Here is a 27,535-nt window from a genome sequence, read left to right as displayed (position 1 = left end):
AGGTTAGCACCTGCAGAAATGATTGGAGAATTGTACACCGAGTCTGTTCTGGTGCAGAATGTCACAGTGGCGTGTGTCAAAGTCAGGTCTAAGACCAGATGTCCCTCCATTGTCAGCGAACAGCACACCTTTGATTAGCGCAAGAAAAACATTAGGTTATAATGAAAACGAGGGTTAGCATGTTCTGGGTCTGCCTCTACTGGCAGGAAGAATGAAACAGAACCCTATGAGCGTGCCAATAAATGAATTAGTGCGTTGCTGGTGGTACAGCATGATTAGTCATTAAATCCCACATCACCAGGGGAGGCACTCAGAACTCTCCACAGCCTGTGACACATCAAACAAAGCAGTGACTAACCGTTATTATCCCACATGAGAAAGGAGTTATGGAGACGCCGTGGGGTGGTCATTTAAAATGCCCTTGAGGAGGAGGTCAGGAGATTAGTGCTGCACTGACCCCTGACCTCAGCTCGCCCAGGCTCCTTGACTACTGAGGAATGAGAGGTCAGCACTCCTGCCGAGTTTTGACACAGAAAACCTCTGGAGGCTCAGGTCTCTCTGAAGGGCTGAAATGTAGCGTATCTATTGACAACATGACACGACCTGACGAGCACTTAAAGGCAGGCATGTAGGACAACAGAGGGTAGCCACGCCATCTATATTTCATGGAAAAATCTTCAATTTATACTCAAGAAGGAAACTCGCATTAGCCCTGGACGAAATGAAGATGGTGATTTCAAACCACTTTACCTCAGTATGCAACTGTTTTCAACAAGGATTATCCTATTCAGTTTGTTGTTAAACATATTTTTGTTTAACTCTTTTAACCTCCCAAAAAACCTCTGCTCATAATGTCTTAACCATGTTTACATAGTTAACTCTCGCAATCGTTACAAATGAGGGCTTATCCACTTAAACCCCATCAATGACTGGGGGGGTCTATACTAGGCACCCCTCCACCAAATATCTTCACCAAATGTTCACCCCAGAAAAAGGATACTAGGGTTCAAGTGGTTCTATAAAGGTTTGAATGAAAAAGAATGAATGAACGTTCTCATAAAGAATGACCCCATTCGAGAATTTGTAAAAATACAAATACAAAACATGTACCGGGCTGGGCTGAGGGAGGAAATTGTTGACTCTGGAAATGCTCCACATTCCCTCCAGGTACTGCTGGGCCTGGATGGTCACCGAGCCGAGGGCCCCGGTGAGCTGTCCTCCCCCCACGGTCACCTGAACGCTGGTCTTGGGCCCTGCGGAGCCGTGCGGCCACCCGAGGCCCCTGCGCCGCTCGCCTCCGGGCAGGACGCTGTGGACATGATGGCTTTTGGACAGCTGCTTGGCGTGGGTGTTGGACGATGAGACGGTGAACCTGGGAGTAGGGCCGTCACGATTATGACATTTTACATGACCATTAATTGTCACTCAAATAATTGCGATTAACGATTTTATTGTGTTTTTTGTCGTTGACAATTACATTTCTGTTTGGCTTTTAGGCTTTGAAGTTGTACATGGTATATATGACACATAACATAAATATACAAAGAAATTACTGACATATTTGACAACTTTATACTTAAAAAATAAAATTGATAGCGGAAATAGCAGATCTACAAGCTCACAAGCGATGCGTTGTGAGCTTATAGATCTGCTATTTTAACTATTTCCACTATTTTTTACTTGATGAACATTTTTCAACATGGAAACGAATATGACGATTATGAAAAATAATCGCGGTTATGTCAAATAATTTGCGATTAGACGATTGTATAATTGAATAATTGTGACAGCCCTACCTGGGAGGCTGCCCCGGGAAAGAGGTGGTGGTGGGTGGGGCTGGCATGTCCGCGCTGAGGGAGAGCACGGGAGCGTGGAGCGTCTGCAGCGCCTCCCGTCTCAGTTGGTGCAGGGGTGTGGAGCACACGGGGCAGCAGGCCACACCACCAGCGCCATGGCTCCCAGGGACGACGAGCTGCTCAAAGATGAAGGCAGCATATCCTGGGTCCTGCCAAGTAAACACACACATAGGGATGGGACGATAAGTTATTATCGTTTTATCGTGATAAAAAAAACGCTCACAATAATCGTATCGTGGAGATCTAAATTAAAATGATCCTCCGTCATGCACTGGGATCAATTCAACCTTTATTTGCCAAGCTGCATATCCGGTACCATTTATTTTAAACCTCACAACCCTCTATAATTGGTAAAAACAGACCTGGAAATAACATACTCGATTCAGTCTTTTTTAACTCTCTACCAAATCTCTTTGCCAAAAAATTGCCGATCTACAAGCTCACAACGTGACGCAATGCGACATGTTGTGAACTTGTAGATTTGCTATTTTTTGGTAAATGTTCCGCCCAGGATAATGGATATTGGGAATATTATTATTATCGCGATAATATCGTAAATCGCAATTTCTTCGGTCACAATAACCTTGACATGTCGTTCCCCCCCCCCCCCCCCCCCCCCCCCACACACACACACACACACACACACACACACACAGGACATTATCACCGTATGCAATATACCCAGATTGTATGCAAGCAACATTGTGGATACAGTCATATATATTCTATCTGTGGAAGAATCTCCTGATTGTTCACATTTTCCAAGCAAGCATGTCAGTGGGTCAGTGAGTGGTGTGGTCCCCCGGTCTCCCTCTGGGACCCTCACTCCCTGACTTAAGCACTTCCTCCACCTCCTTCAGGACAACTGTTTGTTTAGACTGAGCTACCTCGCCTGCCCTGCAACCAGAGACGGCTGATCAGGGCCCTGAGGCATGTGCTCGTTTCACGGAGGCTGTTAGCGACCAGAGACCAAACAAGAAGCCACACAACGACAAGACTGAACAAAGTGAGGAGATATGATGAAAATCGGACGGAGGGGGCGATTAATGGCGGAGTTTTAGGCGTTCCTTGCAAACAGAAACTCAAACATTGCATACTGTATCTTTTAATACAGGCAGTTGGTGGTCAGACATGACCCTTGTGCGCGTGAGGACCAGGGTTCGGATCTGAACCTCTGTCTTGTCCAGCATGCATGTCTCTGCCCTTGGTTTACTGTCTCTCTCTCTACACTGACCTCTGTAATAAAGCATAAACATGTCAAAGGTAAATCTTTATAAAGAATGAAGACAGTCGTGCAAAGCTCAGCGCTTTTAGAAAGGGTGACAAGCAGGGCCTTGTCCTTTCACTAAATCTCCCGGGAAAAAGTCTCCCTGGGGTGCCTGTGTGTCACAGCTAGGGAGGGACACCGATAGAAGACAACAGCTGAGGACATACTATTTACATATCATATGTCCAAGCATGAAAACATTATGACAAGGCTTCCGGAGAGAAAATAACCATTGCCTGCTGGAAGGCACGCAGGCAGAGGACAAAATGGCTGTCAGCCTTCCTCTAGCAAACCATTACTATTCAAATCGTTTCTTATCTCACGCACTTAAGTGCGGTAGGCACACAACTTCAGACGACCGCGTTTGCATGAGCACACATATTATGCACACAGACTGTATTATAGTGTCTGTCTCTCGTGCTCACACATGCATGCGCGCCCACCGCCGTCTCTTAAGAGGCATAAAGGGGTTCTGGGCTCCAGCCCAGCGGAGTCGTACCTTAAGACAGAAGCCCACAGCCCACGCATAAATGTTTACGAGGCCTTCGCTCTGTGGATGCTCAGAGGTGATCAAGAAGAGTGAGACGGTGGGCAAACAACAATCCACACTGCTGGGTTAATGCAGTGCCACTTAATAAAGCCCGCCCAGTGGACTTAGGGCCCACATGCACAGACAGGGGACTCTAAATCTATGACCGCAGTTCAATACGAGGACTTTTAGCTGACCTTCCAGCTGCCATCACCAGCGGCCCACCTCCAACGATCATGCAACATTTAGCACCGCCCTACAGAAAACCACTGATTGAACGAGCCGCCACGCCTGACTTTCACATGAGAACAGAAATAAGATGAGCACTTTGAATTACACTCGGTCAACCTTGACTGCTGGCCATCTCCCCGTGATTTCTGTATCATCTCTAGGCAGGTTCAGCCACGTGTTAAGTGTTATAGCAGACATTTGGCTAGAGAACCGTGATTGGACCTTCACTTTTGACCTGACATTAAATCAACCCAATCTCCTCATACCGCCAAGAGGTTCGGGTTAATGATCGACTATATAGGCTACTTACTTTACACTTGGGCAGGCACGGACAGGATGCAAGAAAAACCGCCAAACACGTTCAGAATGAGGAAAACCCCACAGCTTTTAACCACTGTTGTTGGCTAATGGCAGACATATACGTACAATTATCTTCTTAGAGCTATAATATTGCAACGATGGTGCATTGCATTTCAATGTAAGAGGCTTACGCTATAAATACTGAAGAGATTTATGGAATTACACCTAATGCTGCCAGATATTGGTACACGTGAGTGTGATGTGCAGTAACATTTCAGACAGATGTTTATGCACAACAGACGATGCTCCAGATTTTCACAAAAGCCTGATCTGATCTATACTTTGTAGCTCGCCAACAATAACAGATTGTTGGCAAGTGACACGTTGTACTACGACGAAGTATAAATTACACATAAGTCCATGATGAATTGGAAGAGAAATCAGAAAAAGAGAAAGGGAAAAAGGAAACCCCACAGGCTAATAGTTACACGGTTCAGTCTGGCTTTATTCCTTTTGAGACAGGAAGATGAAGAGAGGAGTCATAACCAGAATTCAGCTCCACCTTTCCATCATCCCTCATACTTCTCAACCCTCTGACCAAGTGCCCACCCACCTCAGGCCACGACGAGATGGAAGAAGAAATCAATCCCCCCCTTCCGCCCGGTCCAGGCCGTACCTTCCTCTCTCAATGCATTGTTAGGTGTTGATTTAGGAGAACTAATAAAAAAGCAACACAAAGCTGAGGCCATCTGCTGTCCTGTTAGGGTTCTGGAGGTTAGAGTAGCCTTCTCTTGTCAGTGGTGTAAAGTAACTAAGTACATTTAATTAAGTACTGTTCTTGAGGCAATTATTGTACTTTTACTCGACTACAATTATTTGACAACTTTTATTTACTAGTTACTGTGTAGATTTTGATTATTAATTCAAAACATACATTGACCACTTCAGCCCTATATACATTTTGACCATTTGAGAATATCTGATCTACAAGCTCAGAATGCGTTGCGATGTGATGCACTGAGCTTGTAGAACAGCTATTTTCAAAAATATTTGAAAACTTGAACTTTAAATACATTTTGATGCTAATAGGTTTGTACTTTTACTCAAGTCAATCTTGAATCCCGGGCTTTTACTTGTAACAGAGTATATCTACATTGTCTCTAGACCACTGTCTCTTGTAAAGGTGCCTATACGCTTAATGCCCCATGGAGTGAAAGAGGAGTCAGGGCCGTAAGGCTACCGACGGCCGTGATGATGATGATGATGACGGAAATATCAGGCAGAACAATGTGCATGATATGATGATGTCAATCCATTGTCACACATAATGGTCGAAACGTGTTATTTCACACATCACTCAAAGAAACGGCATTCACATGTAATGGCTGTAGAAACCGCCTCTGCTCCCTAGAGGTTTTGTAAAACATAAAACCGGAAAACATGAAACGCACGACGCATGAACGCACCACACCCAAGAGCCATATTGTTTCTTTTATTATCCATGTGATCTATTACTGACAGGTGCAAGTGGGTGTTAACAGTAGCCTTGTTTCGGGAGGATCTAATGCCTTGGCATCAACACAATGCGCGCGTTCAAAGCATTCCTGTGTACAGCGAGATGTGGAGCGACTTCAAGGCACTGCCTCTCTCCGACCATTGTTGTTGGAAGTGTATAAGATGGCCGAGCTTTTCAACACTAGCACTCTGAGCTTTGGGCAGGGAGAATACAACTGATGCCGTGGAGAGAGAAGCGAATAGAGAGAGAGAGCATGTGTGCGGTGGTGTGTCTATCTGTTAGAGACAAAGAGAGACAGGTTGAGGGGTGGGGCGAGGCTGGTTGGAGTGGCCCTCGCGCGGAGGCCGGTGGGTGGCTGCGTTGGTTTACCGCCTGTCAGCAAAGATCTTTGTTAAACTCTGGGGACAAATGAAGCCGGATCCCACAGCCTTATTATGGAAAGGAGTTGCTCAGGGAGAGCGATGGAGGGAGAGAGAGAGAAAGAGAGAGAGAGAGAGAGAGAGAGAGAGAGAGAGAGAGAGAGAGAGAGATAGAGAGAGAGAGAGAGAGAGAGAGAGAATACGAGAGATTCCTGGCTGTAGAATCAGCCGCTTATAGAAACAGGTTTTTCTCCGTCTCTCACACTAACTATGATGAGAAGCAGAGCACCAGCAGGAGAGGGAACCAGCAAGCTAACTGTCCGACTGTCTTCCTATCAGGATGGATGAGAGTGTCACCACTGAGGACCAGTGCCCCGGGGCTGATGAAAACAAGCTGTAACCACTTAACAGATGGACATACAGGGGAGAAAGATGTGCGATAGTTCTCCCCCGCCCTCCGTCCCTCCAGTCACCCCATTGCTTCTTTCGGGGGTACAAACAGAGCCAGGCAAAGTCAAACAGCGATGATCCTCAAACCACACCCCGTTTTTATCCCCTCCCGTGCTTTGAACGCACCTCCACTGCAACCAGACAAAGGAAAACCACCCTCTGGCCGTGTCTGCGTTCAGCGTTTGATGTCGCTCTGCTGTGGAGCACCAGGCCGGATACAGCCAAGCATGCTTAAATCACATGGAGGTCATAGTGATTTGAAATGCATGAGGCCCCACGCTAGCAGAGACACTTTTAGGCACGCTCCATTAAAAGTAAAATACTCTGGGAAAATACATTTTCTATTCCAGTTAAGCCAAACAGACATTTCCCAGGCACGCAGGCTCCCATTGTCCGGCCAATGTTGGAAGGAGCAAATATCGAAATGATATCAGTGTGCATCTATGAATAAAAACTGAGAGAATTCTGGCACTGCTTGCTTTTTGGTGGTTTATCAGGGACCAGGGTTGGGGTTTTTTTCTTTGCCGCTCTAAGGTCTCCTGATTAGCGTGATTTGTTTTTCTGCAATGTGAATGTCAGTTGAAAGGTTATTCCAACAGCTCAGGCCCACAATAAATCCTAATTGTCATTGTGTTTTCTGTAAGCGTTTAGCTGTGGCGAACGCCCATCAGATAGAGCGGTGACCTTCACCGTGCGTCAGTCCTCTGAATGTTTCTGTGACCATGCAGTAAAACAAGAAGCACCGCGGCTCTAGAGAGTTGGCTTTCAAATTAAAGTTGTTCACTCACTCCATAATTCCTTCCTTCCCTTTTCACAGCTTTCTCTGGTATTGATGTAGAGGTTGGGGTTAAGGAGGGGAGGGGGCAGCAGTTTCCCTACTACTCTGAGTCAGTGGAACAAACACGCTGCTTTATATCTCTCCACGCTAAACTTTGTTCTCAACCACTACCACATTACAATACCTCACTACTTCCTATGACAGCATTTCTTGTTAAATCAAAAAAAAAGGAAAAAATACAGACCACACAGCAGCTGCCAAAATTCGCCGCCCTTTTAAGACTCACAACTCTCAGCTTTCCCTTCCCTCACTTCCCAACGGGGATGAGACGGAGCCACCTTTGTTTATTTGACCTCTGACACCGTTGGCCCCTAACTCACCGCCCCATGGGTCTCATAGGGCTCACCCTTCAAGCCCCCACCCCTAATAAACCATAGGAGTCTGGTCCAGATACCGTGGTGCAGGCAAGAGCTTCCGCCAGCTCTCCTTTCTTCCCACAGGTAGCCGGGTTCACCCTGACAGGCAGACTGGAGAAAAATGAGCACAGCTGCGAGCCTTGCCCTGGGCGACCACAGGGCATTAGACCAGATTACATTCCCAGGATAAAAGCACACATCCAGTGGTATAATCCCCCCCTTCTCCCCTCCCGTCCCTTTCTCAACTCTCCCCACAAGGTCTACCACACCGACCAGACTGCCCTCTGAGTGAGCTAACTCACCCCACTTCCCCTGGAGCAGCGGGTCGCTGGACAGCCTCGGCAGCACACTGGCTGACTCATAGATCTGATGAGATATCAGGTTAGAGCTTTTAGTGCAGAGACGACCATCAGTGGATCTGGGACACAGGCCATTAAGTTTAACCACTGCCTGCTTGGAGGCAGAGAAGACAATGACTCAGGATATCACGCAAGCATGCTATTTACCTCTGTGAGGACGCCCCCAGTTTGGAGGACCAAATAGGGCCACTGACCAAATCACATCAAACAGATGTCTGCAGTGCTGATTTGACACGATAACCCACTCAGACCCAAGTTGACCACATTCCACTCCTTTTTTCCCCTGTCCACTGATGCCGAAAACAGACGATCCTATGTTGCAGATGCGTTGTGTGAGCATGTAGATTTGCAATTTTCTCTGAAGGTTTGCTCCAGAATAGGGATGCAATAGGTTCATGTGGTTAAGTAAACATATATTTAGGCTTTCCCAAAAAATACAAGGCTCACAGAGAAAACTTGCTGAATAAGAGTTAAGAGTGTTGTTTGCAGGCTATGAACCAATTAAAATAATGAAAACCCACAGTGAAAAAACAGTGCAATATGTACTTCTAATTAAGAGTAATCTTTTATTTTTACAGAGATGAGCCAATGTTTGCAGTTTTTGCTAATCTTGCAAAAGAATCTCAGAAACAGCATTTCTCCCTACTGATTAACTCAATGGCGACAATCACAAGAAAACATTTACCCTTCAAATTCTGCAGTCTGATATTTACCTGAGTGTAAAGAGGTGCATCAATGTCTTGCAAAAGTATTCCATTAAATGACAGCAAATCTCCCTGCTTTCTGAAGACTTGTAGCACTGTATGCAGTAGTAGAGGCTGGGCTTTCCTGTGGAACCAGCATTGTCGCTGAGTCGACTGCCTTTGACTGACAGCAAGCTGCAGAAATGCAAACTAGGCTTCACCCAGTGCCACTCTCAAGACAAGATGGCTACACCCATCCACTGTTATTCTCTACAATCACACTTCATCTTACCTTCCCTAACTAATTCTGTTAGCGGTTTTAACCACCCCATATAAACGGGGAACCCCAAGCTCCATACTCTTTATGAAAAATAGACGACCGCTCTTGTTATAGCGAATGTTTGTCCCAGAAACGCTAGGGTTCATGTGGTTGTTAATAAAGTTTTCCCTCTGAGTGGGTATGTCATGGCAATACCTCTGCTGACCACACACACTCACGTTAAAGGAGGGGCGCTGTTTAGCAGGCCAGGCACACTCAAACGCACACACAAACGAATGCACGCACGCACGCACGCACGCACGCACGCACGCACGCACGCACGCACGCTCTCTCTCCCGTACATCTTTTTATTTTTTTTACACATTTTTATCCCACGATTTTTGTAACCCATTTTTTCACCCGATGTCAATTGTCTAATGCAATCGTGGGCGCTACACTCCTTCTGCCAACCTGGGGAGAGCAACGGACTGACCTCATATTCTTCCTTCTATGCATGAGGAGACCAAGCCGCTTCTTTTCACCTGACAGGGGGGAGTTTCCTCGGCTGGACGTAGGTTGTGCTGTGACAACTGTGCAACTGTACAACAATGTGCAACTGATTTCAGCTTGCTTATAAAGTAAACACTGCAATTATTGCTAAACTGAAGAACAACCTATATACCGTAGCTTCTGCTGTCATCTATGAAAACATATGTCACTGTTCATCCACGAAATAAAACAAAGATTCTGTCATGCAGGTTAAACATGGAAGGCTTAAATACAGTCACTGATGGATCTCTGCCAAACAGCCCTGAGCCCTGGTGTCATCAAATGACCTCACATAATGATGTGTCACTCCCCCCCAGGATGAACCATTTGTCACTTCCCCTTAGCAGAGGAAGGATAATATAGACCTTCAAGGCACCAATGTAATCATACAAAGCATGAGGCTATTTCATTCATAAGATGGAGAAATGGGCGAGAATTGTGTGTATTTGTGTGTATGCACACACTACCCACTCTCGCCCCTTGTGTGTCCATCTGTCTCTTTACATTTCACCCATCTATCACTCCAGCCTTTCGCCACTTGGCCAGTTAATTACCTCTTCCTGTTCACTCACGCAAACAAAAGAAAACAAGCTCCCTTCAGACTGTTTAGACAGACTTCATTCGCCTCCCCCGCCCCACTTTCCAAAGCCTCACTCCCCACCCTGGATCCTGGGCAGCCTTCAGTGTTTCAAGCCCAGATTAGTCAAGCTGTCATTGGTCTGCCTGGTCCAGCAAGTGGCCGGGAGTGGAAGGCCCAACGCGCGCACTCTCCCCAGACAGAGAGTGAAGGACTTCTACCAACTGTTAGGGAGACATCTTCATCACAAACCTAACGGTAAACACATCAATCATTCACCTTAATAGAAAAAATACACTTCACACAGACAAATCAATACACTTCTACAACTCTATAGACTGACTATAGTGACAGTCTAGATACTTCGAAATGTCCAACTCCAAAAAGTCGCTACTTCAGTTTGGGGCTTTTAATTACTCATATCCACTTGTAATCAATTATAGAGTCCACTGGCTTGAGTGTTTCACTGCGGTTGTGGTGAGTTTTGCAGAGCACACCACAGCAGAGATTTTCCATCCCAACTTTTCTCATTAGTCTAGAAGGGAAGAAATCCATCATGTGTCAATAATGCCCAGCTGAATCAGTCGATAAAGTTGTAGAAGGATTAAACAGAATGTCTCCCCAAGAAATGTGCCTCTCACTCAACTACAACCGTGGCGGAGAAAGTCAGGCAAGGCAGCCAGCAGAGGTTACATACTGCGGCTGATCTCACTGGAGGAGACAGAGGATTATGTTTATGCCTTCTCTCTCCAACTAGTGTGCACCCTCTAATTAGTATATGGCTGATTTTCAGCTCCTACTGTAGAAACTCTCAAGGCAGTTATCTTTTTTCCCACCCCGCCAGGCTGGTTTTGCTGAAACAAAACTTGAATGAGTAAATAATGAAAAATTCAACAGACACGCTGGTGAAAGCAGTCGCCAGGTGCCTCTGTAAGCTCTGCAGGTGAAGGGAGGGTAAGTGAGGAGGGAGGTTGAGAAAGTGAAAGAAGCTACATTCGCTAGGAGCAAATCCTTATTGAAAAGTAGCGAGAATTATAAGAGTCCACCCCTCCTCGTGTTTTTCCTCTGAATGTGTTATTGTGTTCCGCCGTGTGCATGAAGAATGCAAAAGATTCACAGCTGTCACGCTTCACCAAAAGACATCCACTTGCCACAGGGAGTTGTTAGTGAGGGGTGGGGAATGCTGTGGATTCTAATATCCGAGTCCAAATTGTTGAAACTCTGTTCCATTCACAGCATCCTTGTTACCGTGCAGCATGTGCCCTAATTCAAACAATCAGAATTCTGTGCCATGTACTGGCACTTGTTGAGAGATCTATTTTGGTCTAAAAGCTAGAGACCACTCCAGTTAATTTACAGGCAAAGAAGAGAATGCAGATAGCTACAGAATAAGTATTCTATTCAAGCAGGCCAAATGTACTTCATTAATTTCCCACAATCAGTCTACAAACATAAAGCAATGATGGCCACCTGCCGCTCTGGTCTGACCAAACTGTCCCCCATCCCGAGCTCCACTAGGTGGTTCTGTTCTAGTGAAGGATTTGGAGGAACACTCCCTTTCTGCAGTTGGTTTGGGGAGGAAAATATACAACTGCTAAAGGTTATAGGAAGTAATCCACATCTCATAAACTGCAGCATAAGCGAACACTGAAATACACAAGTGAACGGATAATTATTGAATAAAAATGCAAAGGGAGTGAGTCATATACAAACAGAGCATGTTGCATAAGCGACTCTGCAGATCTATCCCTAGCAGCATGGGAAACATTTCCCGCTACACATCACCTGTGCTATCAGACTGTATCATTTTACCTACAGTATATCATTTGTTGACCACTGTCCCCCAGCGGTCTATACTTACCCCCCTCCTTTTTTGACTCTACACCAATCCCTTAACCAAAAATAATCTACAAGCTCACAACGTGTTGCAACGTGTCGTAAGCTTGTAAATTAGCAATTCTCTGTGAAAGTTAGCAAGAACACACAGTCACACAGTACAAAGCTGTCTTGAATCACCTTCAGTTTATTACAATGGCACATATTCATTCAAGTTGTGGTGACTGTGTGAAAAATAAATATTTCCTCATCCTCGCCACTCCCTGCCGTCAGAATAGAGCTGCATGGAAGTGACAACGAGGTGAAATGTTGAGTATCCTACAACAATTATTCTCCCCACTTCCCCCTGTGGAATGGACGGCACAGTAATTATGCTGGCACACTGCCATGCGGATAAATATTCAACTTTTTTAAACGTTGCACCAGTTTCAGGCATGCACCCTCTTTCTCTCTAGCAGGATATACGCTTATGCTATAGAGTTGTTCTAGAGGTGTGGAGGTGGCACATAATTAGGCACAGTAAGCGCTTATTGTCGATCATAAGGTTTCTTCTTTTTTTTGTTTTACTGATATCAAGGTTTTCCCTTTGCTACCCATTTGCCCATGTGGACATGTGAACGACAAACTAACCGACTATAAGGTTCTAACAATGTAGAGATTATGGCATAAACAAGCGACGGTGGCATTGGAAACCAAAGGCTATAGTGTCTCTCATTTTTGTCTCTGCTCACAAAGCAGGGCACAATTCTCCCTGAGCCAAGGCAGGGGTGTCACACCAAATTCTGGGCCCTGGGTACAAGGATTCACTCACATGTTGTGCTTTAACTATTGAAAAATATCAGATATACAAGCTCACAGCGCGGCACTGAGTGCCGCGCTGGTTGTAGATCTGCTATTTTTGAAAAATCGTTAACATTTGTGCGGAGTCTGAATATTGAATAACTATATATTATATATTGTAAAACCTATGTTTCTATGTCAGTGGCGCTCAAATACCACTTTCCCCCACCTTGTGACGCCCCTGTCTCATTGAGCCAAGGTGAGGGGTTGCTCTGAGCCTTCCAGCTCCATCTCCTCCCAGCCAGCAGTGCATTATCCCTGAGAGTGACATCCTTTGTGTCTCCACAAAGCTGCTGCGTGTGAGCAGAACAATGGAACAACAGAGTTGCAAGTGACAGAACCAACCTAGTGCGACATCATAGGTATGGCAGAGACTGGGGGAAATATTAATTAATCATGAAAGACGACTATTACCATGCCAATGGATTCTCAGTGAGCACAATTATGGCTAAATAGGAAAAAAATCTAAACACCAGTACGGGGCTTTTGGCAAAGGAGGGAACTATTAATGGAAAACTGTCCATCTAGGAGAACCAGGCGCTTGTAAGAGTATTTATTGGGAAACGTGCTGAGATAAGCACTGCTGTTAATAACCAGTATTTGGTTGTTGGTTTTTTGTGCTAATTGAGATGTCTAGACGACAGTGGACTGAATCTCAGAAAGATAAGGATGTAGGCTGAACTGTTCTTGGTAAGACCAGCTAGCAAGCACTAATCCACTTACTGCCTGCAAAGAATGTTCATTTTGAGTCTGAGAATGCATTTCTTATCAAGAGCGATTTGCATGCACATTTTGCCACTTTGTCTTGCAGGAATAATGGAATATAATAGTGCAAATGTGGCCTTGAGGCCAATCAAGCGTTCACTTAAAATTTAAATGAGCTGGTAGTGATTAGTTTGGGCTAGTTTGGCAGAAAAGGACAGATGACAATTTTTCTCCTAAATACACAGTACAATGTGACTCTGATATCGGCCTCCTGGTGGGGCTATAACAGGACAATGTGAAAATGGTGACATGTCTTCCTTGGCCTAGTGGCAATGTGTGTGTAAAGTTTCACCAGATTTTAGGCATTTTGTTCAAAACAGACAACTCCTGTAAACTACGAAAAATCACAACCAGTAAAGTGAGCAGTGCTTTCATTTCAAGGCTGATCAACAGCACCGCTCGGTGGCTGCAGCTGTCGTTGCCGTTACACATACAGCTGTGAGACATACAAACACAGGTCAAATGTTGGAGCGGCATGCACCGCTGAAAAATCTGAAAAACCTGTTTGGTTCAATGATTAGAGATACTGTTTACTGACTTGCGTGATGTTTGGACAAAATCTGTAGGAGTAATATAACAAATGTGTTTTTGCAAAAATTGTCCTCCTGTCCTGGTGGCACTATAACAGGCCTGTGTGAAACATTTGGGGCAGAGGTTCTGCTCTGGCATTCAGGGAGTGTGTGTACTGTGTACAGTTAGGGCCAACTGTGCTGGAGATTAGCTGGCCACAGACGGACAGAAGGCCTGGCGGAGACAATAAAACACACGTTGGTCCTCTCAACACACTATTTGTGATTCTGGACATTATACAAAAAGAAATAAAGAAAATCTTTGGAAACAAGAGTTGATTCTCGGACATCTTCAGTCAGAAACAACAAAGAGCAGATTAATTGCGACCGAAGGTCTCAGTTTACTAGGAGAAACAGCTTGTCCGAGTCTGTCTGTCTGTCTGTCTGGACGTGTACACATTTTTACGGTCTATGGGTTTGCCGCTCTGACATCACGCTCTGGCTTCACTGTGATGTCACACTAACATAATCCATGTTATGCCCATATATGGAGTTCCCTGATGTCATCAATATTAATGATGCCCTGTTAGAGAGATCCCTGTGATGCCAGGGGGAACAATCCCTTGTATGCCCATATATGGAGATATGGAGATCCCTGTGATGCCAGGGGAACAAATCCATTTTATGCCCATATATGGAGATCCCTGATGTCCACATCACTGTGGCGCTTGGCGCCCTGAGGCGTCTTACTAGTACGTATTTACAGAGACTTTGCAGACCATGGGACGACCTGTCTGAACAAGCTTTTACATGCGCTCAGAGGTTTTATTTGGACAAATCTCGGTCGCAGAGGACACGAAGGAACTAATAGGCCTTCATGATTGTCGGGTTGACTGTGCAGAGCAAATTACAGCCTTACGAAAGTGCTCTCTTCTAACCTCATGGACACAGAAACATGGGCAGACAAACATTGCAGCCATCATCCGCTCTCATCACAACACCATAGCCTTGGAGTTGTTGGCAGCTTTTTATTTGGAATGCAGGCTGTTGTTGCCTCCTCCCAGGGCTCACCACGACGTCCCTTATGTCACAGAGCTTACCTTGGCTGTGACACACAGAAACACACTAATAAAGCTTGATTTATAATTTGGCTTAAGACAGTGTCCCACACAGCAATCTACCTGTCGCATTGCGACGTCTTGTGAGCTTCTAGATGGGCTATTTTTAGTGCATGTGCACAGCAAGCACACCTGTGCAGCATGCAAAATGGAACATGGCAAACCAAAGTGAAATCGGAAAGCATGATTCTGGGGCCAGATTTATACCTTTTCCTCAAGGGTAAAATGGCATCTCTCTCTCAGTCTGTCTGTCTCTATGTGACCTTGGAGTCCTGCTCCGATGTAAGACTTTTTACTGCACTTAACTCATATGCTGCCTAAAAAATACCCCTTTGTACTCCCCTCTGCCATGCCCGTGAATCCCGTAAATGTAATAAAAATTAATAAAAAAAAAAATATTTTATTTTTATTATTTTTTTTCCCGGAACTAATGTTTCGTGATCATCGTTTCTACACGGACACATTATTGAGCGGACCAGTTTAACATTGAACCCCTAAACCGGAAGTCCGGTCGGTCGTCTATTTTGGCCCGTCAGCTTACTGTGTGAAGTCAACGGCTTACAGATGGAGAACGGATTGATCAATTTTCAATGTTTCAACGGATTTGAGAAGCTGATGGATTACGCGAACGCACGATGCATAGCAGTGTCCGACCGCGCACGATGGGAATTGGATGAGCGCCCGCGTTAACAGGTAGGAGAAGCAAGCAGTGAGCGACATAGAGAAATCTGCGGGATTCACGGCCATCGCAGCATATGAGTTAAAGATGAAGTGCCATGATCCCCCCCCCCCCCTAAAACATGATTATTAGGTATTATGATTATACTAGGAGGAAGATTTATTTCCAAAAAAGTGTACAGAGAGTTAAATTTAGGTTTTTATGTGGCCACACCCACCAGTTCATTAACTCTCCTACTGCCAGATTATTTATTTATTTATTGGGTCTGGTGCCATCAAAAAGCGGCTTACCTTTGTGACGTTATAGTAGATAGATTTATTTATTTATTTTATTATTATTTTTTTTTTTATTGTGCAATAGTGCACTTTGGTCTGCCAGGCAGCAGAGGGCGGCGTCATGCTGAGAATGAATGTGATTTGCCTGTTACGTGCATTCAGACCAGTCACTGGCCACAGAGCCTCATAGCCAGAGAAATCAACAAGGAAGTGAATTGGTCTCCGTTGATGTTAACGCATAATGGATTTTTTACACCATCACCGCGGAAAATGTGTTTACAGTACACGGCGGCGCGACCCCTCATCAGCTTCAACAAGGTAAACGAACGAACGAACGCGAACGAGCGCCGTATTGGCGCGGAGGTCTCTTGGGAATTGGGGCGAACAGGAACGTCCAAAGCAGTATAAGAGTTAAGTATGCCTGGTTGTCATGGTGGGTGGTAACCCAGCTGAATTTAGCCACACCCACAGTGTTGGGTGAATGGTAAAAGGGGAGGGGATGATTATCCACAGATAGAGTGATTTGACTATCTGTGTTTTTGGATCGGCACTTTTGACCCACAAGGTGGCAGCCTCGAGGAAGACATCCAAAATGCAAAGGGAATACATAATTGCTCATAACAACCACACCAGGGGGTCTAATGAAGTACTGTCAATCTCCTAGACACATGAAAACCAGAAAAAGTACAAAACTATGGCACCACCACTTTAAGAGCCTGAGGAACAAAGCAGTGAAATAACATTCCTCACTCAAAGCAGAGGAAGGGCTCTCCAGACCAAGGCAGCCAGCCTCCATTCTCCATGATTCAGAGTAATAGATCTTTTATATACTGTATGTACGACTCCAGAAGAACAGGGGGGTTAGCCAGATATAGCATCATGTCAGGCCCAGGGTGTTCCTGTTTATGCGTTCCAGCGCTGACCGCTTTGTTCTGCTAATTTCATGCAGAACACTGGAGTGGGAGCTGGGAGTTTGTTGCTATTACATCATGTCCGAGCGAATCACTACGCTACATCAATGCCTCCTGAAGCTGAAAACATAAAAATGAGTTTGGTAATGACCTGACATGTACACATTACATATTCACACATACATATTCATGCACAACGTCGTTGTCGGGTGGAAACCTTGAATGTCCAAAACTCTTCGTTTTGCATTTATCATTTTAAAAATTTAAACTAGTGAAAACAGCTGAGCTACCGTACAAGCGCACAACGCCTCGCACCACGAGGCGGTGTGTGATGGTAGATCTGCTGTTTCCACTACCTGTGTGAGACAGTGTGACGGCCTTGTATGATGAAGCAGGGCTTTACTTCGCGAAAAAAATTACAAATTTGAAACTTTGAAACCGACAGTGACGATATTCATGCATAAGCGCATGCATTGCAGACACACACACACATACTCATAATCACGTGTGCGTGCGCACAAACACACACACACACTGGGACGTAAATTGGGTCCAGGGATGCAGAAGCATGCTCCGTCCGTGCCCAGGGTTTGATTGTGGGACTGTGGGGGTCAAAGGGTAACTAATTGTGCGACTCATGGAGGTCAGCCTCCATGTGGCCTTCTGCCGGAGCGCTGCGACGCCACCTTAGAGTCTGTCAAGGAAGACAAATGAACTCTGACCTCCCGGCTGATGACATCGACCCCAGTCAGCAAACACGTGCCACGTCTTAATCTGGGTCACGGAGAAAGGAGCAGGACCACTGGTGCTATACCTGACCCAGGGGTGTCGCACCAAACTCTGGGCCCTTGGGTACAAGGATTCACTGCGTTATTTTGTGCTTTAACTGTTGAAAAATAGCAGATATACAAGCTCATCTGCTATTTTTGAAAAATCTTGAAAATGTGTGCATTTCAAATCCTAAGGTTTTTTGAAAAAACTGTTTCTATGTCAGTGGTGCTCTAACGTTTTTACGTGAAGGAACGCCCAAAAAATGATATGTATTTGGCCACAGACCCCCATCTCAAAATATTTCGTTCCAGGGACCCCAGAAGCAACATTTAGAGTTACAAATGTTCGCTTAAAAAATACACATATTCAAAGATTTACACACATTTTCATGACTTTTCTAAAATTACTTTAGCTACTTTTTCAATAGCTAAATTAACATAATTAAGGCCCCTCCACCTTGGGCCCTAGTAACTCAGTCCCACTTTCCCCCCCTTGTGACGCCCCTGCCTGACCGCACGCCCAGACACGTCGATGTGCTGATGGGGAGCTGGCCTCACGTTCAATTATTTATCGATCAATTCAAAACTGGCTGAAGATGTCAGATGTTACGTCCAGGCATTTTGATCCTCGCCGAGGAGAAATGATGGCCATTAGCTCCTCAGCACAGAAAGATTATCAGTGTTCATTTGAAGGAATCACTTTGCCGATGTTCAACCTAAATGCCATTGTTCTGTTGTGAGCTGATCAATAATAATGTGGCAAAAATGTCTTTTCTGTATTTCTTTGCAAAATGATGTCGCATTGTTGTCCTGTCAAACACGGGCGTACACCCTGTATACTTGATAACACAATGTGACACGTTTTACATAATCGTTTCAGTGTTACATTATTGTTTGCCACACCTCACATCAGAACAATGGTATTTAGGTAGAAAATCAGTGTTTTCCACAAAGTCTGAGAGTGTACAAAGTGAATTAAATGGGCCTTCACGGGTCCATTTGGTTTTATTTCTGTGTCCTCTGAGTAAAATAAACACGTAGAAATGTACTGTGAACCAGAGTGGCCGATTGACACATGCAATTTTTACAAAACGCTGGTAAAGCATGACCACAAACCTCCACTCAGGTGCAATCTGGTCTGCTAGCCCCATGTCTAACAATGGCATTCTTGTACAGGCAGTGGTTTTTAATGGGAACCCAATAAAAAAGTACCTCCCAGCTCCCAGCATTCCACGGGAGCAGCTCTCAGTTTTAGTGGCTCCTAAAGCAGGTCAATGGTTATCATTTTGTACCAGTCAATAATTAGCAGACTCCCTAATCAGCTGTTTGAGGTGTGGCATGCCTGTCCGTGCCTTCTCATTTAGCCATATGGAAGCAGACCATGCAGCTTGTACATTACGCTTTAAAAATATGAAGCGGCAGTTGTACACTTGTACCAACTCTGCAATACAAATGTATTAACCACATAGACCCTAGCATCCCATTCTGTGTTTAGTTTGTTGTAGAGGGGAAAAGGAGTGGGTACCACGGACAAGACGTACTGTATCGTCGTTGTCGGGTGAAAACCTTGTCTAAAACCGTTAGTTTTGCATTTATCATTTTAAAAATGATTTAAACTAGTGAAAACAGCCGATCTACAAGCACACAACGCCTCGCAGTGCGAGGCATTGTGTGCTTGTAGATCGGCTGTTTTCACTACCTTTGTGCGACAGCCTTGTATGATGAACCAGGGCTTTACTTTGCGAAAAAACGTACACATTTGAAACTTGGGAGATACAAGGTTTCTGCCCGACAGTGACGGTATATAGGTTTAAGACTTTTAAGTGGTTAAGCAAAACCAACAAAAAATTTAATTATTTTTTCTTAATAAATTCGTATTGCAGCGTGGCTACACGTGTACGACTGCTTCATCTTTTAAACATGATCTCTTCACGTGGTCGGCACCTCCCCAATAGTAATATGCTTTCCTCCCTTTGTCTTGCAAGGCTTGTACATTCCATACCATCAGCAATAAGGCGCTGTTGCCTGCATCACCCTGATAGATAACTCTCGCGTCTGGAGTGTACACGTCGTGTTTTATGCCACGGCCTCGTAAACAGCACAGCCACCCAGTGGACGCTGGCCCACTAGGTGTGTGGAAAGAGGGGTTGTCTTCCTGTTGGCAGTGAATTAATGGATAGGTGTGATGGATGGATAAAATCACACAGCCATTCCTACCGTGACGGAAAAAAGGCATTGTGCTGCCGAGGTCAAAGGATCGCTCGCGAAAAAAACAGAGCGACTCGCTTTAATGATTAACGAAATGCCAAAAGGGGATTTCCTTTCCTAAACAGAGAGTAGAATCATGTGCGGCTGCCAGCCAAGGGGACGCAGCTAGATGGGACTTGTCCAGGTCTATACCTCTGTCTGCGGCAGGGTCTCTGTTTTGGAGGAAGAACGGACCAGGACTGTGTCAACAGCTGGGCAGGGGGAAAAAAGCGGTACCTCCCTGCGTTTCGTGAAAGTGATAAAAATAACGCAGTGAAGTACCCCCACTGCGGGTCACGCCCTGAACGGGTCTGTTTTTCCTGACCTGGGGGGTCACTGTCACGGAGGGCCGCAGGCATGGACCTCCAGCCAACACACGCATCAAGGCAGCAAGCACTTTCCTATCCTCTCTCTTTTGCCCGTGTCATTTCCTGTTTTGACAGGAAACAGAAGATGATAACATTCACACAAACAAGTGGAGGGATCGCCTCTGACCCGTTGCCGAGCCCGTCCTCAGGTGGCAGTCGGCCCTGTGTTTTCTTTAGGAGGCCTGGTGCGTGCGTGCGTGCGTGCGTGCGTGTGTGTGTGTGCGTGCGCACGCACACACAAACACATACACAGACACACACACACACACACACACACAGTTAAACACATAAATACAAACCCTTCATGTTCTCAAGTGTAAACAAAAAAAGCCCACCCACAATGACACTTTCACAGAGAGATACAGATACATGCATGTTCTCTCTATCACTCGCTATCTCTCACGGTCTCTTTCTTTCTCTCTCTCTCTTACACACACACATGCACGCACGCACACACACACACACACACACACACACACACACACACACACACACACACACACACACACACACACACACACACACACACACACACACACACACACACACACACACACACACACACACACACACACACACACACACACACACACACACATGCACACCTACCACTTGTCTACATGCCCAACCTTGAAGCACCTTGACAGCTTCCATGGATGAACACAAACATGTGATGATGTGGTGTGTGTGTGTGTGTGTGTGTGTGTGTGTGTGTGTGTGTGTGTGTGTGTGTGTGTGTGTGTATGCACGTGCGTGCATGTGCGTGAGTGTGCTTGCGTGCATGAGTGTGTGTGTGTGGAGAGCACATCCTGACAGCCTCCCAGCGGCGTGTCAGACCGTCGGTGCACAACAAACAAAGAGGGAGCAATAAAACAGACAGACCCCCAAAGTCACAGACGCAAGAGTTAAAGAAGGAAGAGATGAAAGCCCCGACGGTCGCCGCGGGGACCCAAACACACACTGGAGGGTTGAGCGGAGGAGCAATGTCAACATCGAGCAGAGACAGAGAGACAGAGAGAGAGAGAGAGAGAGAGACAGAGAGAGAGAGAGAGAGAGAGAGAGAGAGAGAGAGAGAGAGACGAGTGGAGGTGGGGACGTACAGGGTTCCGTGACTTCCGTCTCTCGTCCCGGGCCTCTATTTGGAATGTGAGTCTTTCATGTTGTCAGGAAGCACCTCGCGGTGAGACACAACAAGCACGGGGGGGGCGGCGGGCTTTGTTTGCGAAGCTCAAAGGAGTGGGACGCCTGACTGCCCCCTCTGATCCTCTCCTCCCTTTGTTTATGAGCTAATTACAGCATTGTTCAGCCCCCCCGCCCCCATAATGCCACCCATAACCATGACTTTCAGTGACTAGAGCCTTTATGGCCCCATCTATAGCTTAACACCTCCATAAGAACAGCTTTCTGGGGCAGTTTGCATGGGAACCGTACTCTAACTACAGTTGAGTACAGCTTTGAATAGGGTGACCATATTCTGAAAATCCAAAAAGAGGACACTCTACCCGGCATATATATATATATATATATATATATATATATATATATATATATATATATATATATATATATATATATATATAATTTTCCCCCCAATTTTTTTTCTATTACTAGTTTACCGCTCAATTATGCCCTATACCACTAATAGCCTATTATGTATTCAATTTTGAGGGGTTTCCAATTGGACCCTTTACAAATCTATTAATAGGCTAGAGATCCACTGATAAAGTATGCCTTTTGGCTCCTGTATGAACGTTCAGCTTTGTAACTAAATAAAAGAGAGGTAGCCCATTATTCAAACCGCCGTATCTTCTGCTTTACAAGGTTGTAGAAAAGATTCTGTCAATTTAGTTAGCAGAAGAGCTCTCACCTCGCACAGACTGTCTTGTAAGCTACTTTGCAGTGTTATGGGCTTGAAGCAGAACTTTTATAATTGTAAATGCCTAAATGGACACAGAAGACTACCAGCTTTGCTGACAGAACGCTCTGCTTCTCAATGTTGGTCACTCGCACTTTTTGTGCATTTCATCAGTGATTGAAAGCCGCGGTCGTCGCGAGCACCTTCGCCTCGCCGATACGCATCCGTAGAGCCGCCTCCCGTCATTTTTAGACCAGGATTGAGGGAGTAGCAGGCAAGATTCCTTCACCAATGTAAACACAGTTGCTGAGGGAGTGAGCATTAATAGCGTTTGCAGTTCGTTTGGCTCTGCGCTGCGCGATCTGCTGCAGAGCTCTGCTCTGCTCTGCCTCTGATCTGAAAGCGAGACAGGCTGAGGGAGGGAGGGATCGCAGGCAGAGAGTAGTATGAATAATACACGTTCCGGGGTTAGCGTGATTACGTGCATTGTAAATGTCCGTGCTTAAACTGTGATATGCGCGAAACCCCGGACATTTGAAGGAATTTATAAAACCCCCCCGGACCGGCCGGACAGCCCCCTAAAAGAGGACATGTCCGGGCAAAAGAGGACGTATGGTCACCCTAGCTTTGAACCGCCATTAGACATTTATCTTAACGCTGAAGGGCAATAGAAAGTAAAACAGAGAATGTGTGTGTGTGCGTGCGTTCGTGCGTGCGCGTGTGTGTGCGCGTGCTAGAGAGAGAAAAGTGTGTGAAAGAGCAGTAAACATAAGGAGACAGACCAACTATAGTGTCTAACAGGTCACATCAAGTTCAAATGGTGTCTCTGGTGACCCGGGTTCTTATGGTGGGAGTTCAAGTGTGCCCTGGTTTGACCCCATGGTAGGACACTGGGGCTACAACAGTCTCTCGGTGACAAAGAGGTAAAAGATATGAGGTCTCAGCAAGGGACAATGGGAAAGGAAAGGGTCAGAGATCGGACAGTGTGTGTGCTGTGTGTGTGTGTGTGTGTGTGTGTGTGTGTGTGTGTGTGTGTGTGTGTGTGTGTGTGTGTGTGTGTGTGTGTGTGTGTGACGTGCGTGCGTGCGTGCGTGCGTGTGTGTGTGTGTGTGTGTGTGTCAGGGTGTTTTTTTATACCGTGATGGTATGATGTTGTGTTTGTTTGCACTGAATGCGTGTTACCATAGGAATATTCCTGGAGGGGTATTTTTACAGGGAGTGAATAAACGTGTGAATAAATGTATTTACCTGCGTTCAGGAACAGGTCCAATGATGAGGTGAAGAACAGGACATGGAGGAGGAAAAGAAAATCTGCATAAGTATACAGCAAATGTAAAAATGGATCTGCAAGGATCCAGTTTTGCACTCTCTTTTGCTGTGTGAGAAGAACACCAATCTAAATATTAGGGGTGTAACAATATAGTAACTGTATCGAAATATCGTTTTCAACTTAAAAAACCGAAGTATATCGAAATGAAAACAGCTAAAATCGAATCGTATCGTTTTATTTTGTATCGTATCGAATCGGCAGTGCAAAGAATCGATTGTATCGATACTACCTTCTTGTGCATTGTATTTAGCATTTTTAAGAAGAAAAAATTTAAAGTAGGGGTGTAATTACTTTTCCTTTCCATATAGCTGCACTGGTCTATCGATAAATGTGTGTAATCTCTGGGTTCATGTCAAGGTGCAGGTTTGTCAACATACAATGACCATGTATTTGGCAGATAATCACTGTGTTTACTTATTTATATCCATAATAATACATGTTTCCCTTAAAAACCTGCACTATCCACACCTTTCACACAGATTTAATTTCTTTGCTAAATAGTTACTATATCGATTTTAAATCATTGAATCGAATCGTATCGTGTCGCCATGAATGAACCAATATCGTTCATGTATCGTATCGTCAACCATGTATCGTGATATGTATCGAATCGCTATTAAAATGTATCGTTACACCCCTACTAAGTATGCATTTACAATGTCCAGCTAACTAATCCATAACAATCAATGAAAATAGACAACAAAAACAACAACAACAAAACAAGAGAATATATGAGACTATTTCAACTGTTGAACTCGATCCACATTTCTACATTGCTGGGGGGGGACTACGACCTTCCTTGGAAACCAGAACAGTGCTCATACGTCAAACGACAGCTCATGCAGCAACCAGTAAAACGCTGTGCGTAAGTAAACCTTCACATTTAAGTTTGACCACATAAGAGTTTTATGGCCTGCTGGCTGTCTGGACTTGCAGTGGACATTAGTGACTGACACTGGCATGTAAGGCTTGGAGCTCTTATTATTAGCTCCTGCAGGTCCTCAGGACAGGGAGGAAGGGGTGGGGGGAGGGGTGGGGGGGCATAGCCCAGGGTCAGGGTCTACAGCCGGGCAGCACCAAGTGCCGCGCTGCAAGCTTGTAGATCTGCTATTTTTGAAATGGCGTGAATATGTGTGCAAATCTTTGAATATGTGTTTTTTTAAGCGAACATTTGTAACTAAAATTTTGCTTCTGGGGGGTCCCTGGAACTAAATATTTTGAGATGGGGGTCACGGCCAAATACATATCATTTTGGGGTCCTTCACATGAAAAGGTTTGAGCACTACTGACACAGAAACATAGGTTTTTCAAAACACCTTAGAAGGATTTGAAATATTCAAAGACTTAACTACACAAATTTTCACGATTATTCAAAAATAGCAGATCTACAAGCTCGCAGCGCGGCACTCGGTGCCGCGCTGTGAGCTTGTATATCTGCTATTTTTTAATAGTTAAATCATAAAACAACGCGTAATAGTCCCAGTCTAAATGGGTTAAACCCCCCCCCCCCTCCTATGAAGAACATTTCATGCCCAGAATTTGGTGCGACACCCCTGCCATCCAACCCCACAACTCTGTTATGCAGGAATTCGCCATGGCCACGAGCACAGGTGTGCTCCCTATGAGCTTCCCCTCCTTCTCAGCGGGTATCTGAAGAGGGGAAGGATTTCCGCGTTGCACAGACACGTTCAAAGGCATTCCAGCTATGTGTTTTGTGGATGCATAAATTTAGAGCAGTAAACAACAGCAATATCTTTTGGGAAGATTTAAAGGGGAGAAAGAAAAAAAACAGCTTCTAGGAGGAATCAGGAGTGTGGGGATATCGCTGCCAAAACAGCCCATGGGCGAAGAAACTTCAGTAGCAGCCATGTGTCTATTATAGAACATGACACATTAATGATGGATAATTCCAGAAAAACACTAACATGTAGTAACAAAACGCCCACTGATAGCAGCCCCCACTATAAAGATAGATGGCAATCTGCAAGCCTATTAATTACAGCCCATTAGGCCAGAGAGCAGTAATCAGGGTGGGGTGGTGCCACAGAGGAGAGATAAGTATGAAGAGAACAGAGAGAGGAGTGCTGGCGATGATGGAGCCAATCAACAACTTGTCCACTGGACAAACACATCGTCCACAAACACACACTTGGAACTAGAAATGCAGAGGCTGAGAATGAAGCTAAGAGCCAGTAGCCCCCCCCCCCACACACACACACACAAATACAAATACCATACACGCACATACACTCCCACCCAGCACTTAGCTGGGGGGTCTACAGTACATGAAGAGGCCTGAGAGTGAGTTCCCACACTGCTGACTGGCTGGGTTTTATGGGCCCTGTTGAATAGATAGTGAGCAGCGAACACTAAGGACAGAGAGGCAGAATGGGACCCATAAACAGAGAGGTGTGAGTTTAAGTGGCTCAACATACACAGCGGGCATAAAAAACAGCCCCGAGCTCTTCAGCGGCAGAGTGACATCATAAAAAAGAGCCGCGGTAACAGAAGGGGATACATAAAGGACCGCGCTATTAATGGCAGTTCGGTTCAGCGGAGAGTGACAGCGGAAGATTGACTCTGTATAAGCTGACTGGTGACCAGTTGAGACAATCTGAACAGCCGCGTCACCAATCTGAACTGAACTCCAATCATGGCGATTCAAAGATCACTGACCACCCTCTGCCAGGCTGTGATACCCCTGCTTCTACCAGCAAGTTCACCTGATGCACTGTTGCGTCATGCAGCAAGAAGGTCATGGGTTCTAAGGGCTAGACCAATATATTGGTCAGCCCGATATATCGCTAATTATTTGACTATTATACAACAGGTAGTCGGGCTCTCAATGGAAAACAGGCTCTCCAACCGTGCATATAACGAGTACAGATGCACGGTCTCTCATCAAGTAAAGAAATCAGCTGCGTTGGTCACGAAAGACCGCAAACGCTCCTCTCTCCCCACACTATGCTAGGCGGCTAGGCAGCCTAGGCTAGCGGTTTTCATGTGACGTTCAGGGACAGAGTAGCTAAATGTGGCATTAAAAAATTACAAATTCCTATCGAATATCTTAATTACAATGAAATTAAGTTGACATGTTTTTTTTTAAGGGCAACAGTTGTATAATTGCAATATTACACTCGAGGGTACGGCTCGTTCCTGACCGCATCACTGTCGTGCAAATAATTCAGTTGTCCCACACCCTCTCGTGTAATATTGCTTAATTTGATGACATTGCTGATGTGTAGTTACATTTAAAAAAATATATCTAAAATAGCAGATCTAGATTCTAAGTTTAATTAATGTATACATTTTCTGTCAATCAAAATGTAAATGGTGTTTATTTATATTAATTAGTTTGCTAATAAGAGAAATGTTGCACTATTTGACAAAATATGAGTCTAAACCTCGGTAATCGGTGGCCGGGGACTCTCCAAAATTGGTTCCAAAAGGACAAAGATCTGTAGAGTTCTAGTTCTAACCAGACTGGGCCCTTTCTGTCTGGAGTTTGCACGTTTTCCGTATGTTCACATGGCTGTCCTCCCACAAATTACTGTACATGCATGACAGGAATGTACTCACAGAAAATACTATCTGCCAGTGTCCTTGAGCCAAGACACTTACTGGCCTTTACAGCTATAGAGTTTCTCCCTGGCTGCTGAAGAATTCTGCACAGTGCACAGACTGCACACTGCTCCTAATACTCGGATAAATATATCATAATAGGCCTATGTACCACTCAAGCACTATATACTTCATCTTATGACGAACAGCTAAAATAACCCACGTTTTAGCTGAGTTTATAGATCTGCTATTTCTGCAATTTTTGACATTTTGCCATATTTGGCCCAAAATAAGGATGCCAGATTTAAAGTGCCCAGAAATCTGTAACACGTACTGGCACTG

The 27,535-nt window shown here is 45.1% G+C and overlaps 1 protein-coding gene across 1 annotated transcript in view; it reads right to left on the bottom strand.

The window, feature by feature from the left end:
- Positions 1-27,535, bottom strand: part of kif26ab (kinesin family member 26Ab) — a 95,300-nt gene that overhangs the window by 49,650 nt on the left and 18,115 nt on the right. Inside the window, exons 3-4 of the mRNA XM_080750062.1 lie at positions 1,797-2,005; positions 1,111-1,372 (exon numbers count right to left, since the gene is read on the bottom strand). Coding sequence (XP_080606188.1) covers positions 1,111-1,372; positions 1,797-2,005 — 471 coding nt within the window. The remainder of the gene's footprint in view (positions 1-1,110; positions 1,373-1,796; positions 2,006-27,535) is intronic.

Source organism: Nannobrachium achirus (assembly GCF_963921795.1).
Source record: "Nannobrachium achirus genome assembly, chromosome: 20".
Classification (NCBI taxonomy): Eukaryota; Metazoa; Chordata; class Actinopteri; order Myctophiformes; family Myctophidae; genus Nannobrachium; species Nannobrachium achirus.
Note: the sequence above shows the minus strand (reverse complement) of the source record. Positions and strands in the feature narration are given on the sequence as shown.